Source organism: Amphiura filiformis, chromosome 20 (genome assembly GCF_039555335.1).
Source record: "Amphiura filiformis chromosome 20, Afil_fr2py, whole genome shotgun sequence".
Lineage (NCBI taxonomy): Eukaryota > Metazoa > Echinodermata > Ophiuroidea > Amphilepidida > Amphiuridae > Amphiura > Amphiura filiformis.
In genome coordinates, this window is record NC_092647.1 from 30,567,884 (window position 1) to 30,592,467 (window position 24,584).

At 37.2% G+C, this 24,584-nt stretch overlaps 2 protein-coding genes across 2 annotated transcripts; both read right to left on the reverse strand.

Moving 5' to 3' along the window:
- Positions 1 to 1,233: 1,233 nt before the first annotated feature.
- Positions 1,234 to 10,932, reverse strand: LOC140142268 (uncharacterized). Its single transcript, XM_072164236.1, has 5 exons — positions 10,844 to 10,932; positions 8,468 to 8,550; positions 6,286 to 6,427; positions 4,371 to 4,423; positions 1,234 to 3,603 (listed from the first exon to the last, which is right to left on the reverse strand). The coding sequence occupies exons 1-5, from the start codon at positions 10,930 to 10,932 to the stop codon at positions 2,993 to 2,995; spliced, it is 978 nt and encodes a 325-aa protein (XP_072020337.1). The 3' UTR covers positions 1,234 to 2,992.
- LOC140142025 (uncharacterized) lies at positions 10,861 to 23,941 on the reverse strand. Its single transcript, XM_072163929.1, has 5 exons — positions 23,656 to 23,941; positions 21,012 to 21,103; positions 15,699 to 15,870; positions 12,163 to 12,223; positions 10,861 to 11,136 (listed from the first exon to the last, which is right to left on the reverse strand). Exons 1-5 carry the CDS (start codon positions 23,739 to 23,741, stop codon positions 11,053 to 11,055), a joined length of 495 nt encoding a protein of 164 aa, XP_072020030.1. The 5' UTR covers positions 23,742 to 23,941; the 3' UTR covers positions 10,861 to 11,052.
- Between the last annotated feature and the right edge of the window lie 643 nt (positions 23,942 to 24,584).

Consider the following 24,584-nt stretch of genomic DNA (forward strand, 5'->3'; position numbering starts at 1 on the left):
GAACCATTTTTTATTTGTTCTCAAAATGACAGAAAATAACCCCAGACATTAAAAGACTAGGCTAGTCCAAGAAAATATATACAAAATGTACTACATAGGCTAATTGTTTAACAAGAAATGTCTTTAAAAAGACAACACCATGGATGAAATTCATGTTTCATAATTTTACATTGACAAGTACTTGGAATGCTAGTAATTTTTTGTGTGTAGCACATGCACAACTAACCGCGTTGGAAATGTTGTTACCACGAATACCACCAATGACATACTATAAGCCACAACCCAGTCTGCTTGTGGCTCACTCGCAAACATACACGACAGAAACCGGCTGTGAAGGAGCCTAATGCACGTAAACAACTTCCTTATAACATGTATAATAAAATCCGATTTTGAGTATAATAAAGAAAGTCATGCATATGCAAAATGAAGCAATAACCTATTGCTAACTTGGTAAAATGCATACTCGTAGCCCAATCTTGTACATCATAGCACCCAATTTTGGTTTGTGGTTTCGAAATGTTGCAATTAAACATTAGTTCTTTCAAATATGAAACGCTAAAACCCAAATCTAGAACAAACAATCATATATTTAGAAAGATATAGCAAACTTTCCATGATAGAGATTGGGCCCAAGACAAAGTACACCCAAATTAAGTGTCAATTCAGAATTATCCCACCATGGTGGAAAAAATATACAGCTAAAGGAAGATTCAAATTGATAATGAACATAAACAGGAAATCATCAACCCCTGATAGCAACATCACAGGTAAGGTTAGTTGAACAACATTTTCTCGGTATTTCCCCGCAAACATAATAAATGTCTCAATACAAGACATTTTACACAGTTCTGCATGTAGTTAGGCATACATACCCTTCAACAGTGGTACCCACTGCCCTATATGTGAAGCAGTTGTAAAATACATTTTCACATGCTTAATTGTTTTACAATAACATTTTCTCGTTGGCCCCTTATATATTACCAGGAACAAGCAGATCCCCTGTAATAGCCCTATTGGCAGCCAAACTGTCTCACAAGCTTATCTTATGTACCTCGTTGACCAATCTCAGGGTCATGTACTGCTTTTGGCTATATGTGACCGTACACGGCGAAAGAGCCGTAAATTCCCCCCGGTCAATTTTATTTTATTTTGTGTTTAGAAAATATACATCATAAGCTTTAAAATGGTATATCATTTGACTTCAAACGATATCCAGAAGCGGGGTTATGTTACATACCTATACAAAATACAATGCCTGGTAACCAACCACTTGAACAGGTTTTAGCCAAAGCAAACAAAGACCAGAGCTAATACAATTCTATAGCCATCTAAGGTAGAAGCTTATTATCTACTTCAACAATAGGATTATTGATTGGTGTTTGACTATCAAAATGAAATACTTAAAAGATAAGTAGGGGATAGGATGTCCGTAAACGTTAAAACGAAAGCAAAACTTAGTATTAGCAACCAAATGTGGTTTTGAGCATCCCCTAGAGAAAAATACATTAGGAGCATTGACACCGTGGGAAAGCGGAAAGAAACTTACAGCCGTTAATGTGTTGGTAACTACGGCATACTGGCGAATATACAGTAAGCAAAAGAATTAAGGTACCAGTTGTGTTCACCCCTGTATATCCTAAATAAAGACAAATGTGTCCAAATTAAATGAGAATTAAAGAAACGGTGATCCAAAACCTAATGAAGATACGAAATAAAAAGTTGCACTTTTGTGTTCTAATCAATGAAAGCACGACGCTAGATCTCTTGTTCGCGAACAATTTGGCAAGCTGCAACTTTGCAAATTTGCATCTTCCTTGGGTTTTTGGATCGTCGTGTCTTTATTTCTTGAACAATTTCAACGAATGAGGTCTTAAATACGCGCTAAAAAATGCAGCTATTGGCCGTTGGTTCCAATTATGACATATCTGCCTTTGTTTAGGATATAGATGGGGTGAACGTAACTGGTACCTTAATTATTTGGCTTACTATATTACGGAACAAAAGTATTAAACGGTCAATATAGACCAATGAACGATACTGAACTGCACACAGAGTTAGACATGTTAGATGACGCGATTTCTTGAAGATATTAAACTCAATAAGGAAATCAAATATTGATAAATTGGTTCTGCGTATTTTGACCCCGTATTTAATTCAATATAATTTAAGCAAGTTAGGATATGGAAATATTGCAATTATTGAAAAGCCACATTTTATCGTTCAGCTGGACATTAACTGATTGAAATTGAGTCATATCGTGACAAATAATGTATCGAAATACGTGGAACAAAATTAATTTGTCTATTTTGTAGAACCATTTGACATGATTGTCTTATTGAGTTCGAAGTGTAACAATACCGTTGGTGTGCAGGGTAGTTTCATTAGACAGTGAGTATATAAATACAGCAGCACTAAGTTACAATATATTATCCTGCTTTACCAAGTGAAACATATATCAGATATCCGATAAGTACTTGATGTTTTGACATATATTAGATATAAACACAACACAAAAATAAAGTCCTCATTTATGTAACCCAGCATAAATCTAAACATGCAAAATATGTTTTGAGGATTTGATTGAAATTTGAAACAATCGTGTGCGCCATCTTGTTAGCTTTAATTTGATACCATAAATTCTACCAAAAGTTTTTGATACCAGTATATAAAATTTAGTGCATTTATGAATGTTGCAAATTAAAAAGGGGATGGTAGAGCCGTAGAGGTGAAATGTAGAGCGTGGCCGTTACAAAGCCCGGAACGACCGGTAAATATGGATCGCATCATGCCTACGTGTACAGCAGTAGACATGGTAGAGCATTTAACAGATTTCGAAGATATGATTTGAATGTTAATAAAACGGTATACATAACCCGACATTTAAACGTTTTCAATAAACATTTTGTGTTTGCTGAGTGGTGTCCTCAAAAATTAATATTGTTCCCAAGTCTACTCTGGGGAAAAGACTAACTCATATCAAATCAAAATTATGTCAATTAAGATGTTGATAAGTGTCCTCAGATATTGTCGGTTCCAATTTTACCTGTGCTGAAGCTTGACTATTGGCAGGACTGATCACATTTCCACGTTGAAAAGTATCATACTGTCCATTAATTTCACTTACATCCAGATAACCATAATTATCTGCTTCTCCATTATTATCGCCATCCGTAATAGTTTTCGCGTAATCCCCGTTTTCTTTAAGAGAATCAGCTCTTTCAAGTTGAAAATACACAGGGTCAGCCGCGTCGTCACTTTCTTGGAGATAACCATCGTTCAGTTCGACATTAGACTGGGCATTGCTTGGAACATGTGTGTCTTCCTGCTTTTGTACAGTCCCATTTTGATTTCGGTTGTCGTATAGAGGTTCATCCGAGGGTTCAATCGGTTCTTGTCTATTCGGGTTGTTGTCATAGACAGGTTTAATCGGGGTTTCAATCGGAGCGTCTTGTCTATTCTGGTTGTTGTCGTGCACTTGAGGTTTCAGTGCCGTGTATACGTTATCTGGTTGCTCGGTTTGGGTCATGTCGACGTAGCCATCAGGTCCTACACCAATGCTTTCGTCTTGACTGTCCTTTTTGTAAACGAAAGATGTGCTGAACGCTGTTATTAGAAAAAGCAATATAGTTGATTAACTCTTGGGAGCAACCTCACACGCATTCCCAACAAGTGGTGGAATAACATTCTGCTTTATACTCAATCAATGTAATTTATTACAAATCATCTTCACATTACGTTTCACTACCTGGAGAGAATTGATCAAATATTGAATTCCCTCCTGAAGTTCTGTCGATGAGTTGACCAGATCACAAGGATATCATTATATGCTATAGGCAGTATATAACACAAATGGGTCAATGAGTTACTTAAAAATGTAATATATTTAGTTCCCAGGAAGTGAGTTTTGCCTGAAACAATTTGTGGTTAAATGTTGATCCCTTACTACAAGAGTTATTACCATCAATTTGGTTGAAAATGGAGGTGAGACATGATCAAATCTCTCCATAATAAAACGTAATGATTTATTTTGTTTCCTTACACATAACAAATCCTTTGTGAAACATTTCGTAACAAAATGTAGTCAACATAGCATTACGAATCTATTTAATTAAATTAGGGCTAAACGAAGTCAAGTGATCCGTGGCAATATGAAAAAGGCATATAAATTTTCTTTTATCTTGTATCCTGATGAACACGTTCCTAACAGGGTGGATCCAGGTACCGAACAAATGACCAAAATACAGAGGGGCTGAGTTGCTACAAATTGGCTCAACTAAATACTGATTTTGCTGGGGCTAGAGCTCCCTTCGTACACCCATTAGCCACAGCTGATAATGGTTTTACAAACCAGTTTAGTAGATCGAACTTACCGTGTCCGGACATTTTTCGCTCTCCTTCATTCGTCGTTGGCTCATTTTTGTCCCTGAAAAAGAATAATGAACAATCAGTAAAGGTTATATTTAAAACAACGTCATGAACTTTAAAAAACGCAACTCAATAGAGTAGATCTCTGAAGTTCCACTTTCCAGACCACTGTCTGTATAGTGGCCTCAGGCCTAGCAACACACCCTCTTCCATTAAAACCGTCGAAAAAGTTGTGTTTTCTCTAAACTGTACATCTTCACATTGGAGATATAGGTAGTACAACACAATACACAGGTAAATAATTGTGATTGGTTTGTGTTGAGGTAATATGCTATTTTTAGAAATGAAGTATACTGATTAATGAGTCTGATTGGCTTGGGGTGATGTAATGATCTATTTTAAGAAAGAATATAATGTGCCATAATATGGGATGATTAAATGCTGTAATATGCCATAAATAGTTAAAAGCCTGATATGGGAAATGATCTTGAGAAGCGGTATTAAGTTCTAAGAGGGAACTCTGTGAAATTTATGTTAGCCAGTAGTGGTACAAAGGTTACCCTAATTGAAGTCTTCAAACTTCGGTTCGAGGTTCTTGCGTTGGAGAGAATAAAATACGCAAATGGCGGTAGTAGAGGTAATAGTGCTATTCTGCTGTCGACTCAAAGAAGCGGCAGACTGAAATATCTCCATCATCGAACTGTGGTATTTTACTGGACTAATCTGACTATGTTAACTGACAGAAAGCTTGCTCAAGAGATCTCACGAGAGAGTTTACGGTCAACATAGAAGACCATTTGGAATTAGGGACTGAGATTGTGGTAAACCATTTTGGCCTGGGCCATTTTAGTGATCATAACACTTCAAAAAACGAGGGGTTTATCTTGGGTAGACAGGATCTTGGATATTGCCGGATCTTGGATCAAGAACTGAGACCATCAAAGGAATCTCATCAGATCTTCAGCTGATCAAGATCACCAGCTGGCTTAGATATAAGTAATCGTAGTAAAAAGACATCTGTGTAATATGATTCTGTATTGTTATTTGATTGACAGCCATGCTGCACTAATAAATAATAATTTATTGTATATAATAAACAGTGTGTTCATGTGTTTGCTGTTGCGTGAACTCGGAAGCAGGTGATTTTGGCCTGGGTCATTTTAATGACCATAACACTTCAAAAAAGACTCTGGTACGAAGATAATTTTTGCTAGTTCGAAAAATAGTTCCGCAGATGAAAACCACCAACAGACGACATCGGGTGCATTACATATTGACGAAGCTACACAATACGGTAAAATCCATAGTGACGGATGTTGAGATTTAAAAAAAAATGTGAAATTCATAGTGACAATAACTTTTGCAATTTATTACATATGTAAGATGTGCGATTTCACAACATTTTATCGTTTTGAATATAACTTTCAAATGTCTACTTTAATAGACATATGAACATTAATGGCAAGTTTAAAATCTATATTAAAATCCATGTTTACTGTTAAAATCTATGCCCAATACAATTCACCACCTCAACGTTTTCCCGATGTCAATTTCTTGATAAATCTATCTGCGAACGACATCCGTCACTATTATATATGTAATGCACTTCGGATTTGACATCCGTCACTAATGCACCCGACGGACTCTCTCTTCATCATCATGTTCATTGGTCACAATGCTGGCCAAATACAACATGCAATTTGACACTTTCCTGTTCTGTTTAAGCAAACATTGTGTTTTGTTATATTTGCAGTATTTTCTTTTTCTGACTTCTTTTGCTTTTTAGTGCAAGGAAATGCTCTTCGAATTATATCTATAAAAGTTGTAATATTTGCATATGGTTTGAGAAATTTTTCAAAATGGTTAAGAACTCCTCTATAGGTTGATTTTAATTATCTGATACACATCTGGCACACTTACTGTTGACGATTCTTAGACAGGACGCAGCATAGAATTATAAGAAGAATTATGATGATACCTATCAGCACTGCTCCACCTCCTATACCTGCATACACGGGCAAGTCAAGACCTGACTGAGCCGCATTCCCGTTACCAGCCGGTGCTAAAAAAATAATAATCAAAGTTATTCTCAGAAAATATTCTATAAGTTCATGAATTACTTTAAGAGGGTACTACACCCATTGATTTTTTTTGCATTTTTTGCATTTTGTGAAGAAATTACAAAAAAAATGGACAAAGTGGTATGCAAAATGAAGGGGCAAATCTTCTCGTTTTATTGGTGGCATCGGTATCAACGTAGCTTACATGCTTTTAAAGGTAGAAGCCAAAAGGAGGTACATCACTGATGATTTAAATTCACTTCATTTTGGAAAGCTTACTATCAACGGATTTCGTTAAAATTTTGGATATGTGTTGCTAACACATTAGGGAAATAAAGTTGATATGTAAAATGGGAATAAGTGGTTCCTGATTTCTTTTATGACTTCATGAACTTGGTGCTCCACAACTATCAAAAAGGAACTGGTTAAAATGCTTCTATTTTCAATGTTGAGCTATATTTTGTATTTTTAACTTGCGACATTATTTCACTGAAACTTAATTAAGCCATTGGGAACAGGTTACCACAACCTGTCTACAGCAATGTTGAAATAAATTGTAATTCTTGTCACCTATATCACCATATTGGGTAGTTTTCCGTAAGCTTAACTTTTGTGATTTTGTTAACTATTTTATATTTATTTGTGAAATTGTACTCACCACTTACATCCCAAGGTATATTAGTATATCCACCTTGTACTTCTCGATATATATCCAGTTAAAGACAGAATATCAAAATTATGCCTCATTATGATATCACAGACTCTCACATGTGTATTCAAAATTGATGCTTAAATTTGACCTGAACCAATTGACCTATAACCTGACATACGGTGACCCTAATAGCCTTTTCTTCTCCTAACAACACATTATAGTATTAAATTGACTAATGACTAATGACTATGCATCCATTGTGTAAGTGTTTATTTAATTTATTCAGTGTTATATTTTGCATGCACCACTAGATTTTCTATAGATCGGGGGGAGAGAGTATAACAAAGGATTTAATGTATTCTATTCATGTACTCTACTTGAATATGTTCAATAGAATAAATTATGGTTTGTTATGAAACACACATCTGAGTTACTAGGATACAGTAAACAAAAATATATAGGGCTAAAATGACTTACTAAAATGGTTTAAAAACACTTTGTATGTAGATATTTTATAAGTTCAGGACATGAGGTGATGAACATATTTATGTACTTCATAAATTTGCAAGAAAAAAAAGAAGAGGGGTACTGATGAAAATCAGGGTATTATTCCCCCTTAAGACCAAGTCGACTGCATTACCTGTTTCATGACTGGGTATTGTAGACAAACAATGACCACCTTTTGGCTTCTGTTTTGGATGCCCGTACAATTTTAATTTTTTATAATTACGATAATAGCGTGTAATGGTCCACCAAATGGCTTCAATATAGCCTGCCTTTATTTTCCAACTTTCCCAGCCGAAATTGTACACAATATGGCAACAATGCAGGCCTTGCCGTCTAGATTTTAAAGGCGAGTGGTTAATCACTCGCTAGCATGATGCTAGGCGAGTGGTCGAATTTCCACAAATATCATTTATTTAGGTATAATCAAGTACAGCTTTGGTCTTAAAACGGTATGTATGAACTTATGTTGAAATGCGCGCGAAGCGCGCTAAAATTTGACACTCTCCGCTTGGAGAGGGCACAGAATCGATTACATGCTGAATTGGCTGAGTTCAATTGCTGATTTTGGTAGATTTGCAGCGAGTGATATTTAGTGTCTATGGCGAGTGGAAAATCGCTCGCTAGAAATCGAGTTTAGGCGAGCGGTGGCGAGCGAGAGCGATCGCTCGCCTCAAACGGCAAGGCCTGCAATGATCCACCAAATGGCTCCAATTGGGCTTTCAGTTTGATTTGTTGCCCAATTCTGAGGGACCTCCACCCTGCATTATCGTGCTAGGTTGTCATGGCATTTTATACATTTCGTGAGCACACATTTTCACCCGTAAAAACATTCCTGTACTATACGCCCTTGCTAGTGTTCTTGTATTAAACTTTAAAATCTTACTCGTGGTAATGCTTTCAGGCGATCCCGAACCTGCTGATGGATCTTCTGCTGAATCTTCTGACGAATCTTCTCCTGAAGAGCCACTAAAATCAAACAAAATGTGTACCACAACGGTTATGACATGCTATGAACAGTGCCGCCGAGAGCCATTACGGGCCCGGGGGCAATGTGAACGCACGGGCCCCTTTGATCATTGATGACGGTGCAGGACTTCATAAGTGTGTGGGGGGGGGGGGGGCAACAGTGGCATAAATTTATGGGGGGGGGAGGTTGGTGTAAAATCCTTGAACATATGTTGCAGCGGAGCGAAAGTAGCATGTTTAGCTACCAATAATCAAATATGAACATTGAAGGAGACAAATGCCTGCGAAGTGCGCACAAATTTGCAATTCTCGCTATTCGCAATAAGGGCGCCGCCAGCGGTTTGCGATGATCGTGATGTATCATGGGATGTAATCGTGATGTATCATGGGAAAAGGTCGACATCCAAGTCCGCGCAATACAAATATTACCATGCTATTACATAGGAACACGTGACAATATCGATACTCAATAATACTTAATAATATGATTTGAAATGTGCACAATTAATTTTTCTCTATCGATTTGCGTGTAATACCGTTATATTGACAAACTAAAAAATATTGTCACATGTTCCTATGTAATAGCATGGTAATATTCGTATTGCGCGGACTTGATGTCGACCTTTCCCATGATACATCACGATTACATCGCAAACCGCTGGCGGCGCCCTTATTGCGAATAGCGAGAATTTGAACGGCATTTTGCTCCTAGATTAAGTTTCTCTGAACGACTTCCACGCGCAAAAATGCAAAAAATTGCAATTTAAAGCCAATTTGAAGCTAAAATGATCCAAGTATGAACTGATGAATTGGACAAATGTGCGTGAAGCGCGCAAAATTTGTAATTCGAATTAGCGACGTTTGCTCCCAGATTGGACATATTGAAAGAAACTCCGTGCGAAGCGCTGAAAAATTGCCAATTTTAAGGTAAATGATAAAGAGCACAATGCGCGAGAAGCGCGCGAAAATTTGCAATTTGTGTTCCCACGATTAAGCTGCACTCCCCTGATTTCTCGACGATTTCATTGTATCGAGGATGATCATTTTGGCAAAAGCAAAGAGTAAATTCAAGTGAAATATTTATTAGAGTGTGTGCTTCAAAGGCTATCTTGTATTTTTTTATAACATGCACGTCTCTTTTCTTTGTTTTTTACGGGCCCGTTACTTTTGTTTAGTTTTTATGGGCCGTAAGCTAATAGGCCTATATGCATGCTGGCCTAGATAGCTTTGTTTATCAAAGCTATCTAGGCCAGCATGCATATATTAGCCTACACTGGCTATCCAGGCTTGTGCATTTGTATGAGCTTGGAACGGTCCATGGTTTTCCATGGATTAGCATGTGTTCCTCACGGACCAACCTGGGTAAACAAACAAACAAACAAAAGAGCAAAGAAAACAGACCTTATAAACAGGCCCGTAAAAATCAAAGAAAAGATACCATAGGCCCGTAAAGGAAAGAAAAGAGACCTTAGTGAGTATGTAAAAAAGCTTAATAAGCAAAGAAAAGATATATACCTTAATGGACCCATAAAAAAGAGACCTCGGAGGGCCCGTAAAAAGCAAAGAAGAGATACCTTAGGCCTAAGAAAAAAGACCTTTGTCGGCCCGTATAGTAAAGCAAAGAAAATGTGTCTTAATTGCAAGGTATCTATTCTGAACCTTTTACGGGCCCCTGATGTCCGCTTTCTTTGCTTTTACTGCCCCATAGTAAAGTATCTTTTCTTCACTTTTACGGGCCCCTAGGACCCCGGGCCCCAGGGTAACGCCCTGGTTACCCCCCCACTTGTCGGCGGCACTGGCTATGAATAAGAAGACATAACGTATGGTATACACAAAAAACTACATTGTATCAGGTAAGCAGAGAAAGGTTTCCGATCCGTTCAAAATATCACTCTTTTTATATCACTAGGCCTAATCCTATATACCATAGAGGAAAACAGACAAAAAAAGAGAGAACCCTTCAACGACATGGCACAATTCAATGCATTCAGAATCTTGAGTATAGGAGGCTATTACTCCCTAATATATTTTATGCTAATTTTAATAAATATTAGTTATAAAATAGAATTGAAAATGTGTTGCTGAAAGTTAGACTGCAAGCTGCTAAATTGAAATTGGTTAATTCCCTTCATTTAGCTTCCGTTTACTTGAACCGTTGAGTTGCAGGTGATTGGTAGTTATAGTTGCGTAAAAGGGAGGCGGATTAATCTGGCGCCTTCATCGGATCCCGGCATCTGATAAAAGGAATCGCAGAAAATGATAAACGATTTCATAATTTGGAATTTTATTATACTAGGCCCGTACCTTTGAAAACATTTTTCCAGTGTCAGTGTTGGTTCCTGAAACAGGATGGTAGTCCATCAGCTGGTTCTTCTTCAACATCACATTTGCATGCACCAGGGTATGGCTCCCTCAGAAATTCGCAAACGCAATATGTCCAAGTCGAAGCAACGCACCTTCCAGTGTCGAATTCACGAGGACAAGCAAGGCCGCGGCCGTTTATTAAAAAGTGCTCCTCACATAGAGGGAAGCACACGCTGTTGTCGTCAGTGACGTTTTGTCTGATGGCAAAATTATAAATCGGCCCTATAAATGGAAAAAATACAGAATCAATGTGAAAAAAGTGTACCCGTAATATTATTGACTGCTGAACAAATTGATAACATCCTCGGATTTTAAGGGACATTCCCAGATTTTGAACTTTTAAAAAATCAGTTGACAACCCCGCAAAATCCTGTGAATGTGCCTTTAGAGGATGTCTCCGGCAATCACAACATTATGCCTTATATATTAGAAAATTAATTATCAATCATAAATCGCGTGGTTTCATTTGAAACAAACTCATATTGACCATAAAAACGAATAAAAACAGCCGTCTCTCAACGCGCGATATTCAAAATTCCCGGGCGCCGAAATTGTCCAGTGCAATGACGTCCCAGTAATACAATGAAGGCTGGCAACAATTGAGCACAAATAACCATGACGTCATTGCACTAAACAATTTCGGCGTGATTGCCGGAGACATCCTTTAAGTCCCATTCAGTGATCCTAGCGAAAGTACAAAAAAAATTAAAATTGTGCATAAGTCCCTTAAAGGTCATATATATTGCTCGGACAACATCATATCATTGACAAGCTAATATTATGAGGACAATAAAAATGACTCTTTTTTGAGAAAATAGGACGTTTAAAATTGATATTCCGCAAAAACCAACTTAAGCGATGAGTTCTTTCGAACGAGACAGATTTGATCTAGAAAAAAGTTGACGTCATGAAATGACTGTGCCTGCTTTGCGAGAAAGGACTATAAACATTCTCAATGCACAGAACGTATGCTGTTGTTGTTCACAGAAAAAAAACCTCTGAATGAAGTATTACAACTTTAATGGATTTTAAACATATGGATAAAATCAGCCGCTTCTTTTTTTTTTTATATTAGTAAATTGTGATATTACAATTCATATGTATATCAATATCATGAGAAATATTTGGGCTAAAAAATTAAAAAAATAATTTGAGCTTAGAATGTCAGCGTGATCAATCTGAGACTAGCATATAAACCGTGTTAAGTCCAAAAACTCATGTATTTTGTGAAAAAGCAAACAAACTTACAAACTGTTTCAACTTTACAGCGATTTTCACCCAAAAATAGCATTCACACACTCCAGAAAATCTGCAAGACAGGAGAGAAAGGCATTTCACATCAATTTAGGCTAAAATGGCCCATACATCCATATCAAAACGATGCACTTGTCGGCTGTTACATGTGTCTCATTTTACATAATAGCTAGGAATAAGTACCAGACTTTATCTGAAGCGGAGGTCACTTAAATCATCCCCAAATAATAATAATAAATAAATTTTGGTTTTATAAAGCGCCTTTCTCCAGATCTTAGAGGACTCAAAGCGCTGTAATTTCGCTGCAATGGTGAATCATCACAATCAGATCGCATCAACTAGGTTGCTGCCGAACGGCGCACACCTATCCGCTGTTCTCTGTTTTCCTGAACCATGTGACTTGGAGACTTCTACTTCTTCTACTGCAATACTTGGCATAGTCCATCAGCTTGGATTTCCCGCCAAGGAATAAAGTTGTACATGTGCGGTGAAGGTGCCATCAGTGCAGAAAATTACATATGTGCGAGTAAACAGACCATGGGAAATTATGGGTTGGCTGCAGCTACTGCTCCCCTGAACACCTCATAAGATGGTGATGACAAGGTGCTCGCTGGAAGGGTATTCCACCACACCACTGTACGTGGGAAGAAGGAGTAGCGATACAACTGGATACGTGCTGGAATACGTTGGAATTTGTCGGGATGGTAAGACCTTGTGATGGATGGAGCCATTGGAGTGAGGTAACAGGCTGGATTTACTGCCACAATGCTGTGCTTGATCTTGTACAAGAGGAGGAGGCTAGATGTTTTACGCCGCTCTTCTAGTGAGGTCCATTGTAGCTCATTGGAGATGATTTGATGTAACCTCCACTTAAGATATTAAAAGTCTGGTATTCATTCCTAGCTATTTGTAAAATGAGACACGTGTAGCAACCGACAAGTGCACCTTTTTGCTACGGATGTAGGCCTACACCAATATAAAATTAATTTGGTCATTTACGCCTATCACCATTTCAACAAATCCGGGCAACAAATGAGGTCTTAGATGTATTGGCTTGTGGTTTTGATTTGAACATATTTTTCTTTGTTACAGGGGTGAATATAACTGGTGTATAGATCTGTACACGCCTAGCTATTTAACGTCCCTTCCGAGGGACGGAGTACTCTCGTGATTCATGTGCCCAATTTTAAATGCCCCATGGGGAGAGTAAAAGTTTGAATTTAATATACAGATGTTGCTAATTAAATTGATCCCCGTAAAAATTACCACCGTTGGGAACTTTCGATCGATTCACAATACGATGCGCCTCCAGCGTTTGCTGGGCTGAGGTCAAAATACGCAGTGCATAATGGGAAAATGTGGAAAATTCTATTGATCACACCGAATCCTTCGCACCTAGTCTTTGTCAAAGACTGACTCGCGATAGTATCGGACTCGCGATCAAGGGGGGGGGGGGGTTGTGAGCGGCGAATTCGAGCCGCGTAGCGAAGCGGCTCGCGGCGAGTGGTTTCCGAGAGTGTGTGGTTCCCAGTAGTTTCTCTCCCTATGGATAATATAGGTACACGGTCTGTAACACAGACTATTCGCACCGGCCCTTCGCAGAGCTGTTTGCAACATAATTATTGTCACACTCGCGTGAAAATCCAATCGGCGATGTCGACCCTGAAGGTCAAAAATTGGAATTAATTAGCTAGGCTCTGACCTACTACAAAAATACCCCAATTTTGAGCGCAAAATATGAGTTTCAACCCCGGGGGGCACTTCAATTTGAAATGGATAGGGAGAGCGGGAGTGTTCGCCCTAGGGGCAGGTTCGCCCACCCGTTGTTTCTCAGCACTACGGCTATCGGGGAATTTGGTGATGGCAAAATTAGGTGACATAGGTCATTATAAACTTCTCATATTAGCTACGCGACATATAGGGACGTGTTCATCGAACTGCAGCCAAAACAAAAAAATTACACCAAAACGTAATTTTTCTTGCATTAATAATGTTGTATTATCATTGATACATAAATACAGATGGTTTTAATGGAAATCTGTATTTGGAACATATGGGATTTGTAATTTGTTAAAGATTTAATGCAGTTAAACTCCTTATTCGATTTGTATTTTGCATACCCTGAAGAAAATACAAAATGAGCACAAGGGCACGTTCACCCTTTTGAGGATGGGGCTTGTTCGCCCTTGTTCTTCCCGGACGGACTTACCCCAAACTGCAGGGCGCGGCGGACCTGCCCCATCAGCGTATTATGCAAAATATTGATAATTATACCATTAAACAATGTAAAACTACTGAAAAGCATGTTTTTAAAGTTATGTGGTATCAGTATTACTCATACCACCGTTTATGTCCTAATCCATAATCCCCGTGAAGTTGTAAACATGATACGTTTAAGCTCACTTTGGACCCTTATACATTTTATCCTGACCCGAACCCTGCACAAATTTAGTGATTCCCCAGAAGAGAATAAATGCCCTGTATACTCTTGCAAAATGTTTGCATTGAATATGTTATTTTTACGCAATGTTTAAACCTTTTTTTTTGTGATTAGGGTGAACTTACCCCACCATATGGGCGAACCTGCCCCAATATGGGGCAAGTTCGCCACTTTGCAAAACTTTTTTGTTTGCTCTATCCTGTTGCTATTGTAAGGCCTATAGTTCTGGAATTGTGGTCGTATATAGCTAAGAATAAGACATAGGGCTTTCACATGGGCTAATCAGGTCATCCCTAACCTTACAATTGACATCGCTAGGCTGGTCAGAAAACAATATGGCGAACACTCCCCGCTCTCCCCTATAGGTGTAGGGCTGGAAATCGAATTTCTAGTTCTAAATGGCTTCAAATTTCTTTATTTTTTTTCAAAATTAGTAACAAAATCAGCGATAAATGAAAGTTGCTGTTCAAATTGAACTTGTAAGGGTCTTTGGGTGACAGATCAAATGGAAAAATAGGGGGTCTTCGGGTGACAGAGCATGTGTTCGTAAAAAAATATGGGGTCTTTGGGCGACAGCGATGCTGAAAAATGGGGTCTTCACAGCCCTACATACGCGTCACTTCCAAAGTTGGAGTGCCCCCCACCCCCGGGGTTTCAACCGTCATCCTGATGAGCTTTATATAAGAGCAACTACAAATTTTGTCTGCTGAGAAACTACACTGCAAAACAGCAAAGCAGCACTTAATAAACACAGAACATTTTGTTCGTTCAGAGAAGGTATAAAGGTGTTAATTTATAAACACCAACATATCACTAAAACACGTAAAAATAGAAGATGTTTATGTTTTTAACACAAGATAGTGTTAAGTGTGCTTTTTAACACTATCTTGTGTTGAAAACATAAACATCTCATATTTTACGTGTTTTAGTGTCATTTTAGTGTTTATACATAATGGATGTAAATGAACATCCTATACCTTAACTATACAAACAAGTGTTTATTAAGTACAAACAAGTGTTTATTAAGTGTTCAAGTGTTTATTAAGTGTTGCTTTGCTAATTTTGCAGTGTAATTTATAGTCATACTTACGTTTGGAATGGACAATCACATTTCCATACGGGTTGGTCAATCGAACAAAGCTGTTGGTTATTATCGTATTCACAGGGTCCAATGCTGAATTGAAATCCCGTTACTTCCCATTTGTTGTTAATAACAGAATTCAGACAGAGACACGTGTTATCTGGAGCTGTTGGCCTTTCTTCTGAAAGAGTAAAATGACATATCGCACCACCCGGGTAGGGCACTTCAATATTATGAGGTAGGTAGGTCTACAGGTGTTAAGGTCCGTTCATGCATCGCTGCATCTGCGTTGCGAAGTTACAATGTACCGATATCTCGATAACAATTTTAACTTCATTGCGATACTGCAATGCAGTAGGCCTATTTTGGGAAGAGACTGCAATATTAGGGTAACGCAACTCACCGCAAGACTTGCAACTAATATGGTTCCAGTATAAAAGAGCCCCGCAGGGCTTGAAAGCCAGACTAAATATAACAATTTGTGACACATATCAATGAGTAAATTGTTAAGGTAAAGCATCCCGGGAGTGTACGGGGGGGGGGTGTAACAAGTGAGGCTTGATTGAAGCGATTGAAGTTTTCCCGCACACACCTGGCATACAAAACAGTCTGGAACATTAATTTCTAGTTCTATTAAAATTGCTTCAAATAGAATGGCTTTGCTATTCAACATCAGTGGGAAATGAAAGTTGCTATTCAAATTTTTGAAAAATAAGAGACTAATAAGAATGCACACCAGTAAATACAAGTCTCCTACACCCTGGGAGAAAAAAACCAGTGTTTAAAACTAATAAGAATGCACACCAGTAAAAACAAGTCTCTTACACCCTGGGAAAAAAAATCAGTGTTTTAAACTAATAAGAATGCACCCCAGTAAATACAAGTCTCCTACACCCTGGGAGAAATCAGTGTTTCAACTTAATTTAATACATTAGAAAAGGCTTAATACTATTAGGCACTCGTTCATATTTAATCCTCATAGGCCTGTGAAATAGATTGTCTGTGAAAAATGAGCAGGATCCGACTTTTTATAACGATTTGGCTAAACTTTCAAAATGTGTTACATTTCAGAAACACCAAGCTATTCGTGAGGTGGTGTAAGCTGTAGGCCTATGGGCTATAGGGTAATCTAGTCGGCATTTTTCTGGGAAAAAATGCTGGACTCCGTATATAATTTCTACAATAGATGACTTCATTTGACCTTCTACTTGCAAAAGGGGTAAGTTTTGAAGAACTGAGTCACTCTGGAATAAAAAAAATGACGTTTTCCTGGACCCTGTTTGCACAGAAATTAAATTTACTGGTGTGCACCCATAAAGGCCTTTGAGTGATAGAGCAAATGGATAAAAAAAAAAACGCATTTTTTTTTTGGCCGTTATTTCCAAAAAAATTAACATTGTCAAATATGAAAATTTGACTTTTATTAGGCTATCCCAAAAAAAGATGCACACACCCACATAGAGGAGTTCAGATTTCCGGAAAATTATTTCAGAAAAATATTTAAAATATCCTCAATTTGAGAGACTTATTAGACAATTCCGCGATTTTTCATTCGTTTAGCTGCACTTCCAAGCTTTTTCCAGTAACCATGGTAACATTGGCAAGTGGAGCGCACAATATTTGGTGGGACTTGAAAGCATATCAGACACACCAAATTGCATTATGAATACGAAGAATATCCTGATGATATAATCAAATAATGTTGATTTTTTTAAAAATTCGCGATAGCCTATAATATAAATTTTATGGCAAATTATTAAAAATAGATATTTGTTTATATTTTTGATATTTAACAGTCCTCAAAGTAAACTTTATAAATCCAATGATATGTGCTTAAGGGTAGACGAGGTATTGTTGGTCGAAGCAACCTAAAAATCGATTTTCATTATCTAGATCAATATATTATTGAAAAATAACACCTTGATGTTTTGCAAAAGTTCATTCTACAAATCGTATACTTTGCAAACTTGCTTAATTTATTGTTGTTAATGAGTTATGTACGTTTTACAAAAGTGTTGTTGTTTCAGCCCTCTTTACAACGTAACTCAAGAACCGCAGCACCTATAAAAGTGTATCTGTGATATTTTAATTCTTCTACACACTCGCTATGAATTGAGCAATGCAGTTTTTGCCAAAGCTCACTACCATTCGTAAGATGCTGTGAACTACCAAATCACAACAGTTTAAAATAATTAATAACCTTAAGGGATCTAAAATGAGCGTTTATTGCGTTTCGACAGAGTTTTTTGGGACATGAGAGCACCTCAGACCTATCGAATTGCATTCTGAATACGAAGCATGTCTTTCTGATATCAAATAATTTTCATTTTTGAAAATCACAATATAATACAAATTTTATGACAAATTATAAAAATTTGATATTTTTCAAATTTTGATATATAACAGTCCTCGAAGTAAATTATATAAATCTAATGACATATTCTTAAAGTGTATGTAGCAGGGAGGAAAAGCCGACGGTCAATTGAAAATTTTAACCTTTCATATTGAAGATATGGATTTTTTTCCCAAAAGACCTAATTTTTTTTGGTGTTTTGGGAAAAAAATCCATATCTTCAATACGAAAGGTCAACATTTTCAATTGATCGTCGCTTTTCATCCCACCTACATACACTTTAAGTATAAATCATCAGATTTATAAAGTTTACTTCAAGTACTGTTAAATATCAAAAATATCAATTTTAATGATTTGCCATAAAATGTGTATTAAATTGCGAATTTCAAAAATCAAATTATTTGATATCAGAATGACATTCTTCATATTCAGAATGCAATTCGATATGTCTGATGTGCTCTAATGTCCCAAAATAAATACTGTCCAAACGTTCATACCCCAGCCCTTAAAGTAGCTGGGAGGAAAAGCTTTCATATTTAAGATATACATTTTCCCCTATATTTTAGGTGTTTGGGGGATGTATATCTTCAATACGAAAGGTCAAAATTTTCAAAAGATGGACGGCTTTTCCTCCCAGCTTCACACACTTCAAGTATACATATCATTCCCGATACCATTAGATTTAGAAAGTTTACTTCCAGTTCTGTTAAAGGCCCATTCAGTGATTTGCTCATCCGGACGATCGTAAAAATCATCAAAATTCAGATTTTGGTACCTTTGTAATTGGCATAGATGTGCTAACATAGCCTGCTAGTGGTTCGGTCGAAAGCCGTGTATTTTAGACAAAATAAAGCATTTGCATGATTCTGGACTTTTGCATTACAACAAGTTAACATGGGCAAGAGGACAAACTATAATTAGCTGATACCCCAATGCTTAATTTACATATAGCCAATCATAGTGCACTGCTGTTTCAGTAGTAATGAATAAACAACAGTTGTTGGTTGAGCTATCACGCATTGACCTGATGTGACCCCATGCGAGTAATCAATTTCGTATGTAAATGAGATAGAGAGGATCGCAAAGCGCATGCACATCTATCAGACTGCTGTGGCAACGCACAAGCAAATGAGGAGAAACTACAATCATTATTTGGGGAGGGGTGATGTAATTCGTGATGCCCTCGTCCCCCGCATGTTATTGCAAAAACGCAAATAAATGGAATATTTTTCTTCTTTAATATCTGTTCGTAAATTGTAAAGGCCTACGGAAAAGAAAACCAATAAACAGCATTTCCAAAATACAAAAACTAGGCCTATAAAACCCCGGTATAAAACATCAAGTCCGGCCAAATAACATTGTATCGTGTATTTACAGTAAATGAATATTTTATTTAGTTTATATTCACAGATTTTATTTCAACGTAATATTTCCCAAATTTTAAAACCTAATTTTGGAATACTGATAATAATTCATTAGTCCTAAAGTAAGTCACGATGCACGGAAAAAGAGAATAAAAACCAGGAACAAATTGCTTTAAACTATCAGTGAATATTATAGTACCATTAAAATGGCACGAAAAGCGATATAAAAGAAACCCCAATTGAAAATGCGTTCACCCAGATCCCATTGTGTATATAATGACGTCATGCCATTCATAACGTAACTATCACGCCCTGCACGGTGGGTCATTAGCATGTTATTTGATGGAATGTTTGAGATCGAAAGATGCCTATGAATATTGGACAGGTACCTATGGTAAAAATATGTCGAATGCCTTGATATTTGGCTCGAATGTGCTTTAGGGTCGACAGGAACTATTGGGCGTGTTACTATGACTATAGAGTACATGAGTGACACATAAATCGACTCTGGCCGCTGAGGTCTTGCTTCATCGATGGGTAGTTCTCATAGCATGTGTTTTCAATGGAACTTGACCGGAACAGAGGGTGGCGAGTTGTAAAAGTTATAGGTTTCGAAGCAATGGGTACATGCATATTTTTTTCACAAAAGAATACATGTTTGGTATTGATGGTTAGAGGAAATATTGAATTTACATAGGAAACAGTTACTTTATCAAAAATTTGTTTCTGTTGGGAACAGGAGATTCTCAAAAACGGGGTACATGCATTTAGCCCATACCAAGCTATGCATGAAATACGGCGTGTTATTGACAATGTGTTTTGCATTGAAGGATGTCCATTTACTTGTTGTAATGGATACTGACAGTACAAAAAGTCCGACTCGAGATCGAAAGAAGCTCACTCTCCACGTACCAACACGCGTTGCGTATTGTTTCTACTACTTATTACATCAGTAGCTACTATTTTAAACAAAATACACAATTTTAACTGTTTTTCATATTTGAATTGACCGTTAGTTTGCCTCGGTGATCTTTAATTGCTTATTTTGTTTTCTACTACAAAATTGTAGCTTAAAAGCGTCTGTTTTAAATCAATTTAGACTCTACTTCCCCGTGTTAGAAACACTGGACTAGGAAGTTTTTCCAGTCGATTGGTGGCGCACTGTACGAAAATCTCGATTTTCTCAGAGTTGAAGTAGAAAACCTTTCTAAAACTTCTGTTTTTTTGACTAATTTGTCGATGTATTCAGGGGAAAAGTGGTTTAATGAAATTCTGTAGACTTATTCTTTATTTCTAAGCAACTCTGACAAATTTCCATTTTTTTTAATGTTCCTGTGAAATCACTGAAAGGGCCTTTAAATATCAAAAATATCAATTTTTTAATCATTTGCCATAAAATGCGTATTATATCGCGAATTTAAAAAAAATCTAAATTATTTGATATCAGAAGGACATTCTTCGTATTCAGAATGCAATTCGATATGTCTGATGTGCTCTCATGAGTGTCCAAACGTGCATATCCGGCTCTTAAAGTGAAATTGAAGCCGTTGGTACATGTATTTGAGAATATCAGTAGGCCTACTCATTTACCAATTTGATACGCACCTGTACTTCTCCATACGGTAAAAATTGTTCGACTCTTTCGGGTAACTCTGTCAATTTGCGGAATTTCCTCTAGAGAGTCACATTCAATAACTCTGAAATAAAAAGAAAAAACGTAAGTAACGACGTCTCTAATTATGTTGGACTTTTTGTAATTATGAGCCCCTGGAGTAAAATTTCCAAACGGCGTGCTAAAAATTGCCCCCCCCGGTCGGTCTCGGGGGGGGGGCACAAGTAGTGCCCCCTTACATATGATAATATGACCTTAAAATAGTCACATTTTGCCCATTTTTGCAACAAAAGATCTTTGATATAATGTCTATTTAGTATGGAATATTTTTTCGCAAATTTCCAAGACTGGTCTGGAAGGGATCTGCATAAACCGCATGGGACAAATATTAATTGGGGTGTGTCGGGAGATGGTGTAAAGTAATTGTTTGACAGAAAATGTGCTTTCCATTAGTTTACATTATGGAGACCATAATGTAGTGAATTAGCCTAAAATGGTGGATTTAAGGAGACTGAATTTGATTTTTGTAGGGGTAAAATTTCTGAATTTGAGCAACGTTATTCTGATATTATCAAATTTAGGCCTATTGAGGTTTGAGGTGATATTTACTGAACCTAAATACCATAAGTGTTCGCGAGAACTGAAACGCACGTGTAATCTACCAGTTTGGAAAGTGGGAGGACAAAATATGGCTCTAAGTGGTACGCGCTCATAAAGTTTGAATGGCCCCCTGGGGTCAAATGTTATAAACTTACGGTACTGTACACAAAGAAACATCGTGAGTTCATTGGACAACCAAGAGCCCGCGCAGTTGTTTTGTACCGTAAGTTTATCCGCCATTTTAGGCCAGTTCGCTACATGTCATGAGCACCATAGGCCTATAAATGTAAAATATTTCATACCAAATGTCAAGTCTGTATTTCCAACCAATTAAAAGTAGGCCCTATACCATTCTGCATTAAACAGGAACTTCTGAGGGCCGTAAGCCTTAAGGGTAGATGCGGTATTGTTGGTCGAAGCAGCCAATAAAATCGATTTTTATTGTCTGTATCAATATATTATTGAAAAATAACACTTTGCTATTTTGCAAAAGTTCATTCTTCAAATCATATACTTTGAAAACTTGCTTAACTTATTGTTGTTAATGAGTTATGTACATTTTACAAAAGTGTTGTTGTTTCGGCTCTCTTTACAACATAACTCAAGAACCACAGGACCTACACAAGTATTTCTGTGATATTTGAATTCTTCTACACGCTCGCAAGGAAATGAGCAATGCAATTTTTGCCAAAGCTCACTAACATTCGCAAGATGTTGTGAACTACCAAATCGCAACACTTTAAAATAATGTATTACCTTAAAGGAATAATTTGATGTTTAAATAAGTTAAACATCAAAATAAATATTCCTTTTTTTCATTAGTGTGTAAGCAGAGGTCGTGACTTACGGCTAAATATCTGAATGTCTCGGATTAGTGTTTCTAAAAATTAAAAAGTAACTTCTAAAGCAACTTTTTCAGTTAAATAAGACAAAAATTGTTACTTTTTTCTTCGAAAATTATAGGAAAAGTTTTCTTTTAGAAATGTGCCAAATTGTGGTAAAATGGGACGCCATTGATTTACTGTGTGCTAACTCGCACTGTCCCATCTTGCCCCGACAAAAATCCCATAGTAAATCAATGGCGTCCCATTTTACCCAGCTGTCCCATCTTACCCCGCTGGGTCCTATTCTTTACAGCAACAATTTCGCATGGGGTAAAATGGGACGCCTTAATAAAATTAATTGTTATGTTTTTCTTTATATCTTTATTTCAATTTGGTCATATATTTGTATTTTGGCCGCTCCACATTTGTCATGGCCGCCCCACATTTTACAACCTTGCTACGGCCCTGTTGGTGATCACAGTGGTTGGTGATATACATTTTGTTTTGTAGTGGTCACTTGTCGGGTATTAGTCACCCGGGGGGGGTTCTTCGAAAAATTTTGTACGGGGGTGTGCCACGCAGACTTTCGGATGCTGGCTTTCTCTATACCTACTTTTTGCTGTTTTGCTACCCATCAGTATACCAATTTTCAAGAAAAAGCACCCAAAAAGCACCCAAATTTGCCATAATTGGGCGCTTTAATGGCATTTTTGCCCAAATGCGCCCAATTGGGCGCATTGGTATCCACTGAAAACCCACCCATCGATATACCAAAATCGCTGAAAAGGTACCCCAAAACCGTGGCACATCCCCGTATACCTTCAACCAGGAAGAACCCCCCCCCGGGATTAGTCATGGCCGGGTAAAATCTGGCGTCTCATTTTGCCACGTAGATGGACCAATTTGCCCCACTTCCCCCAACACCAACATACTATTCAACATAAGTTTGTGTTTTGTTTTGTATTTGACTACACCATGGACGTATTTAGTAGGCCTACGCCAATGACCACATACACCTTTGGTAAAATAAAATCTGAATCATCAACAACTTACTTGATTTTTAGTCACAATATGGCCAATTTTAAGATTAATAGATACATAAACACTGTAACATAATACAATGTAGGCTTCTTAGATATATATTATACCAAATGAATACAATTTTTATGTAACAATTTCCACCGTGAAATTAAGGCCTTTAGAACATACATACCTTGGTAGGCAAACAACACACGGAAGTACTGCACATGCTAAGATGAACACAATCACAAGGAACACCGTTGAATATTTTGATGACATGTCTTTCTGGAACCGGCAATGAACAAGATGCTGCTGGAAAACTGGTGCTGGACTGTATCCCAAAGACAATTTTTAATATTTGACATCTGCAGTAGAACCTATAACTATTATGTACATGTAGACCTGTTTATATTCCGGCAAAAATGTGTCCTGGTTTGGCTGTGATATGTTCACAAACATGACATAATACGTATAGGGCCTACTTGAGTGAAGTGGCCTCTATGTGAAGTGAGGCAAATCCACATCCCTATTTAAAGACACTTTAAACTTTAAGCTAACAAAAGTTACAATGGAAATCTTTTGATATTATGATGAGCTACTCAAGGTTGATCCATAAGAATATACGTCATTTATTATTTTATGCCTGATAATTTGCTTATTTTTGTCCAACAATTATCAAGGATCATTGGACTGATCGGACGAAGTAGTGGCCCCGGTAGTGGCCTGGTATTTCCTTGACACGGGCTGGCTGAATTATGCCTTAAAAGGTAGCAAAAATAGTGAATAGTATTAGTTTATCTAATTATAATAATACTGAGATATAGCATAACAAGCACTAACCATGCTAACCCAATTTCGCTTATTTCAAATTGCAGAATAAAAAACAAACAAACAAACGAACAAAAAACAAGAACAATTCTATAATATGCTTAAAGCCATGCATTATACATGCGTGATTTGCGCAATTTGCGTTTATGTTAACAATTATTTCATTCTGTATTTTAACTGCGTTTGAAAAACACACAAAAAAAATAGTAATAAAAAATTGTTAATCTATTAATTATTTTAATTTTACCTAAAACAAGTATCACACATTAATCTTTTCATGCTAAGCTTATCATT

Coding starts and splice junctions, on each gene's coding strand:
- LOC140142025 (XM_072163929.1), bottom strand. CDS start 23,741: ATGTCATCAAAATATTCAACGGTGTTCCTTGTGATTGTGTTCATCTTA. Junction 15,871..21,011: donor TACCGTATGGAGAAGTACAG/GTGCGTATCAAA, acceptor TTACTCTTTCAG/AAGAAAGGCCAACAGCTCCA. Junction 11,137..12,162: donor CTGTAAAGTTGAAACAGTTT/GTAAGTTTGTTT, acceptor TTCCATTTATAG/GGCCGATTTATAATTTTGCC.
- LOC140142268 (XM_072164236.1), bottom strand. CDS start 10,932: ATGTTGAAGAAGAACCAGCTGATGGACTACCATCCTGTTTCAGGAACC. Junction 8,551..10,843: donor TTTTCAAAGGTACGGGCCTA/GTATAATAAAAT, acceptor GTTTGATTTTAG/TGGCTCTTCAGGAGAAGATT. Junction 4,424..6,285: donor CTGTCTAAGAATCGTCAACA/GTAAGTGTGCCA, acceptor ATTCTTTTTCAG/GGACAAAAATGAGCCAACGA.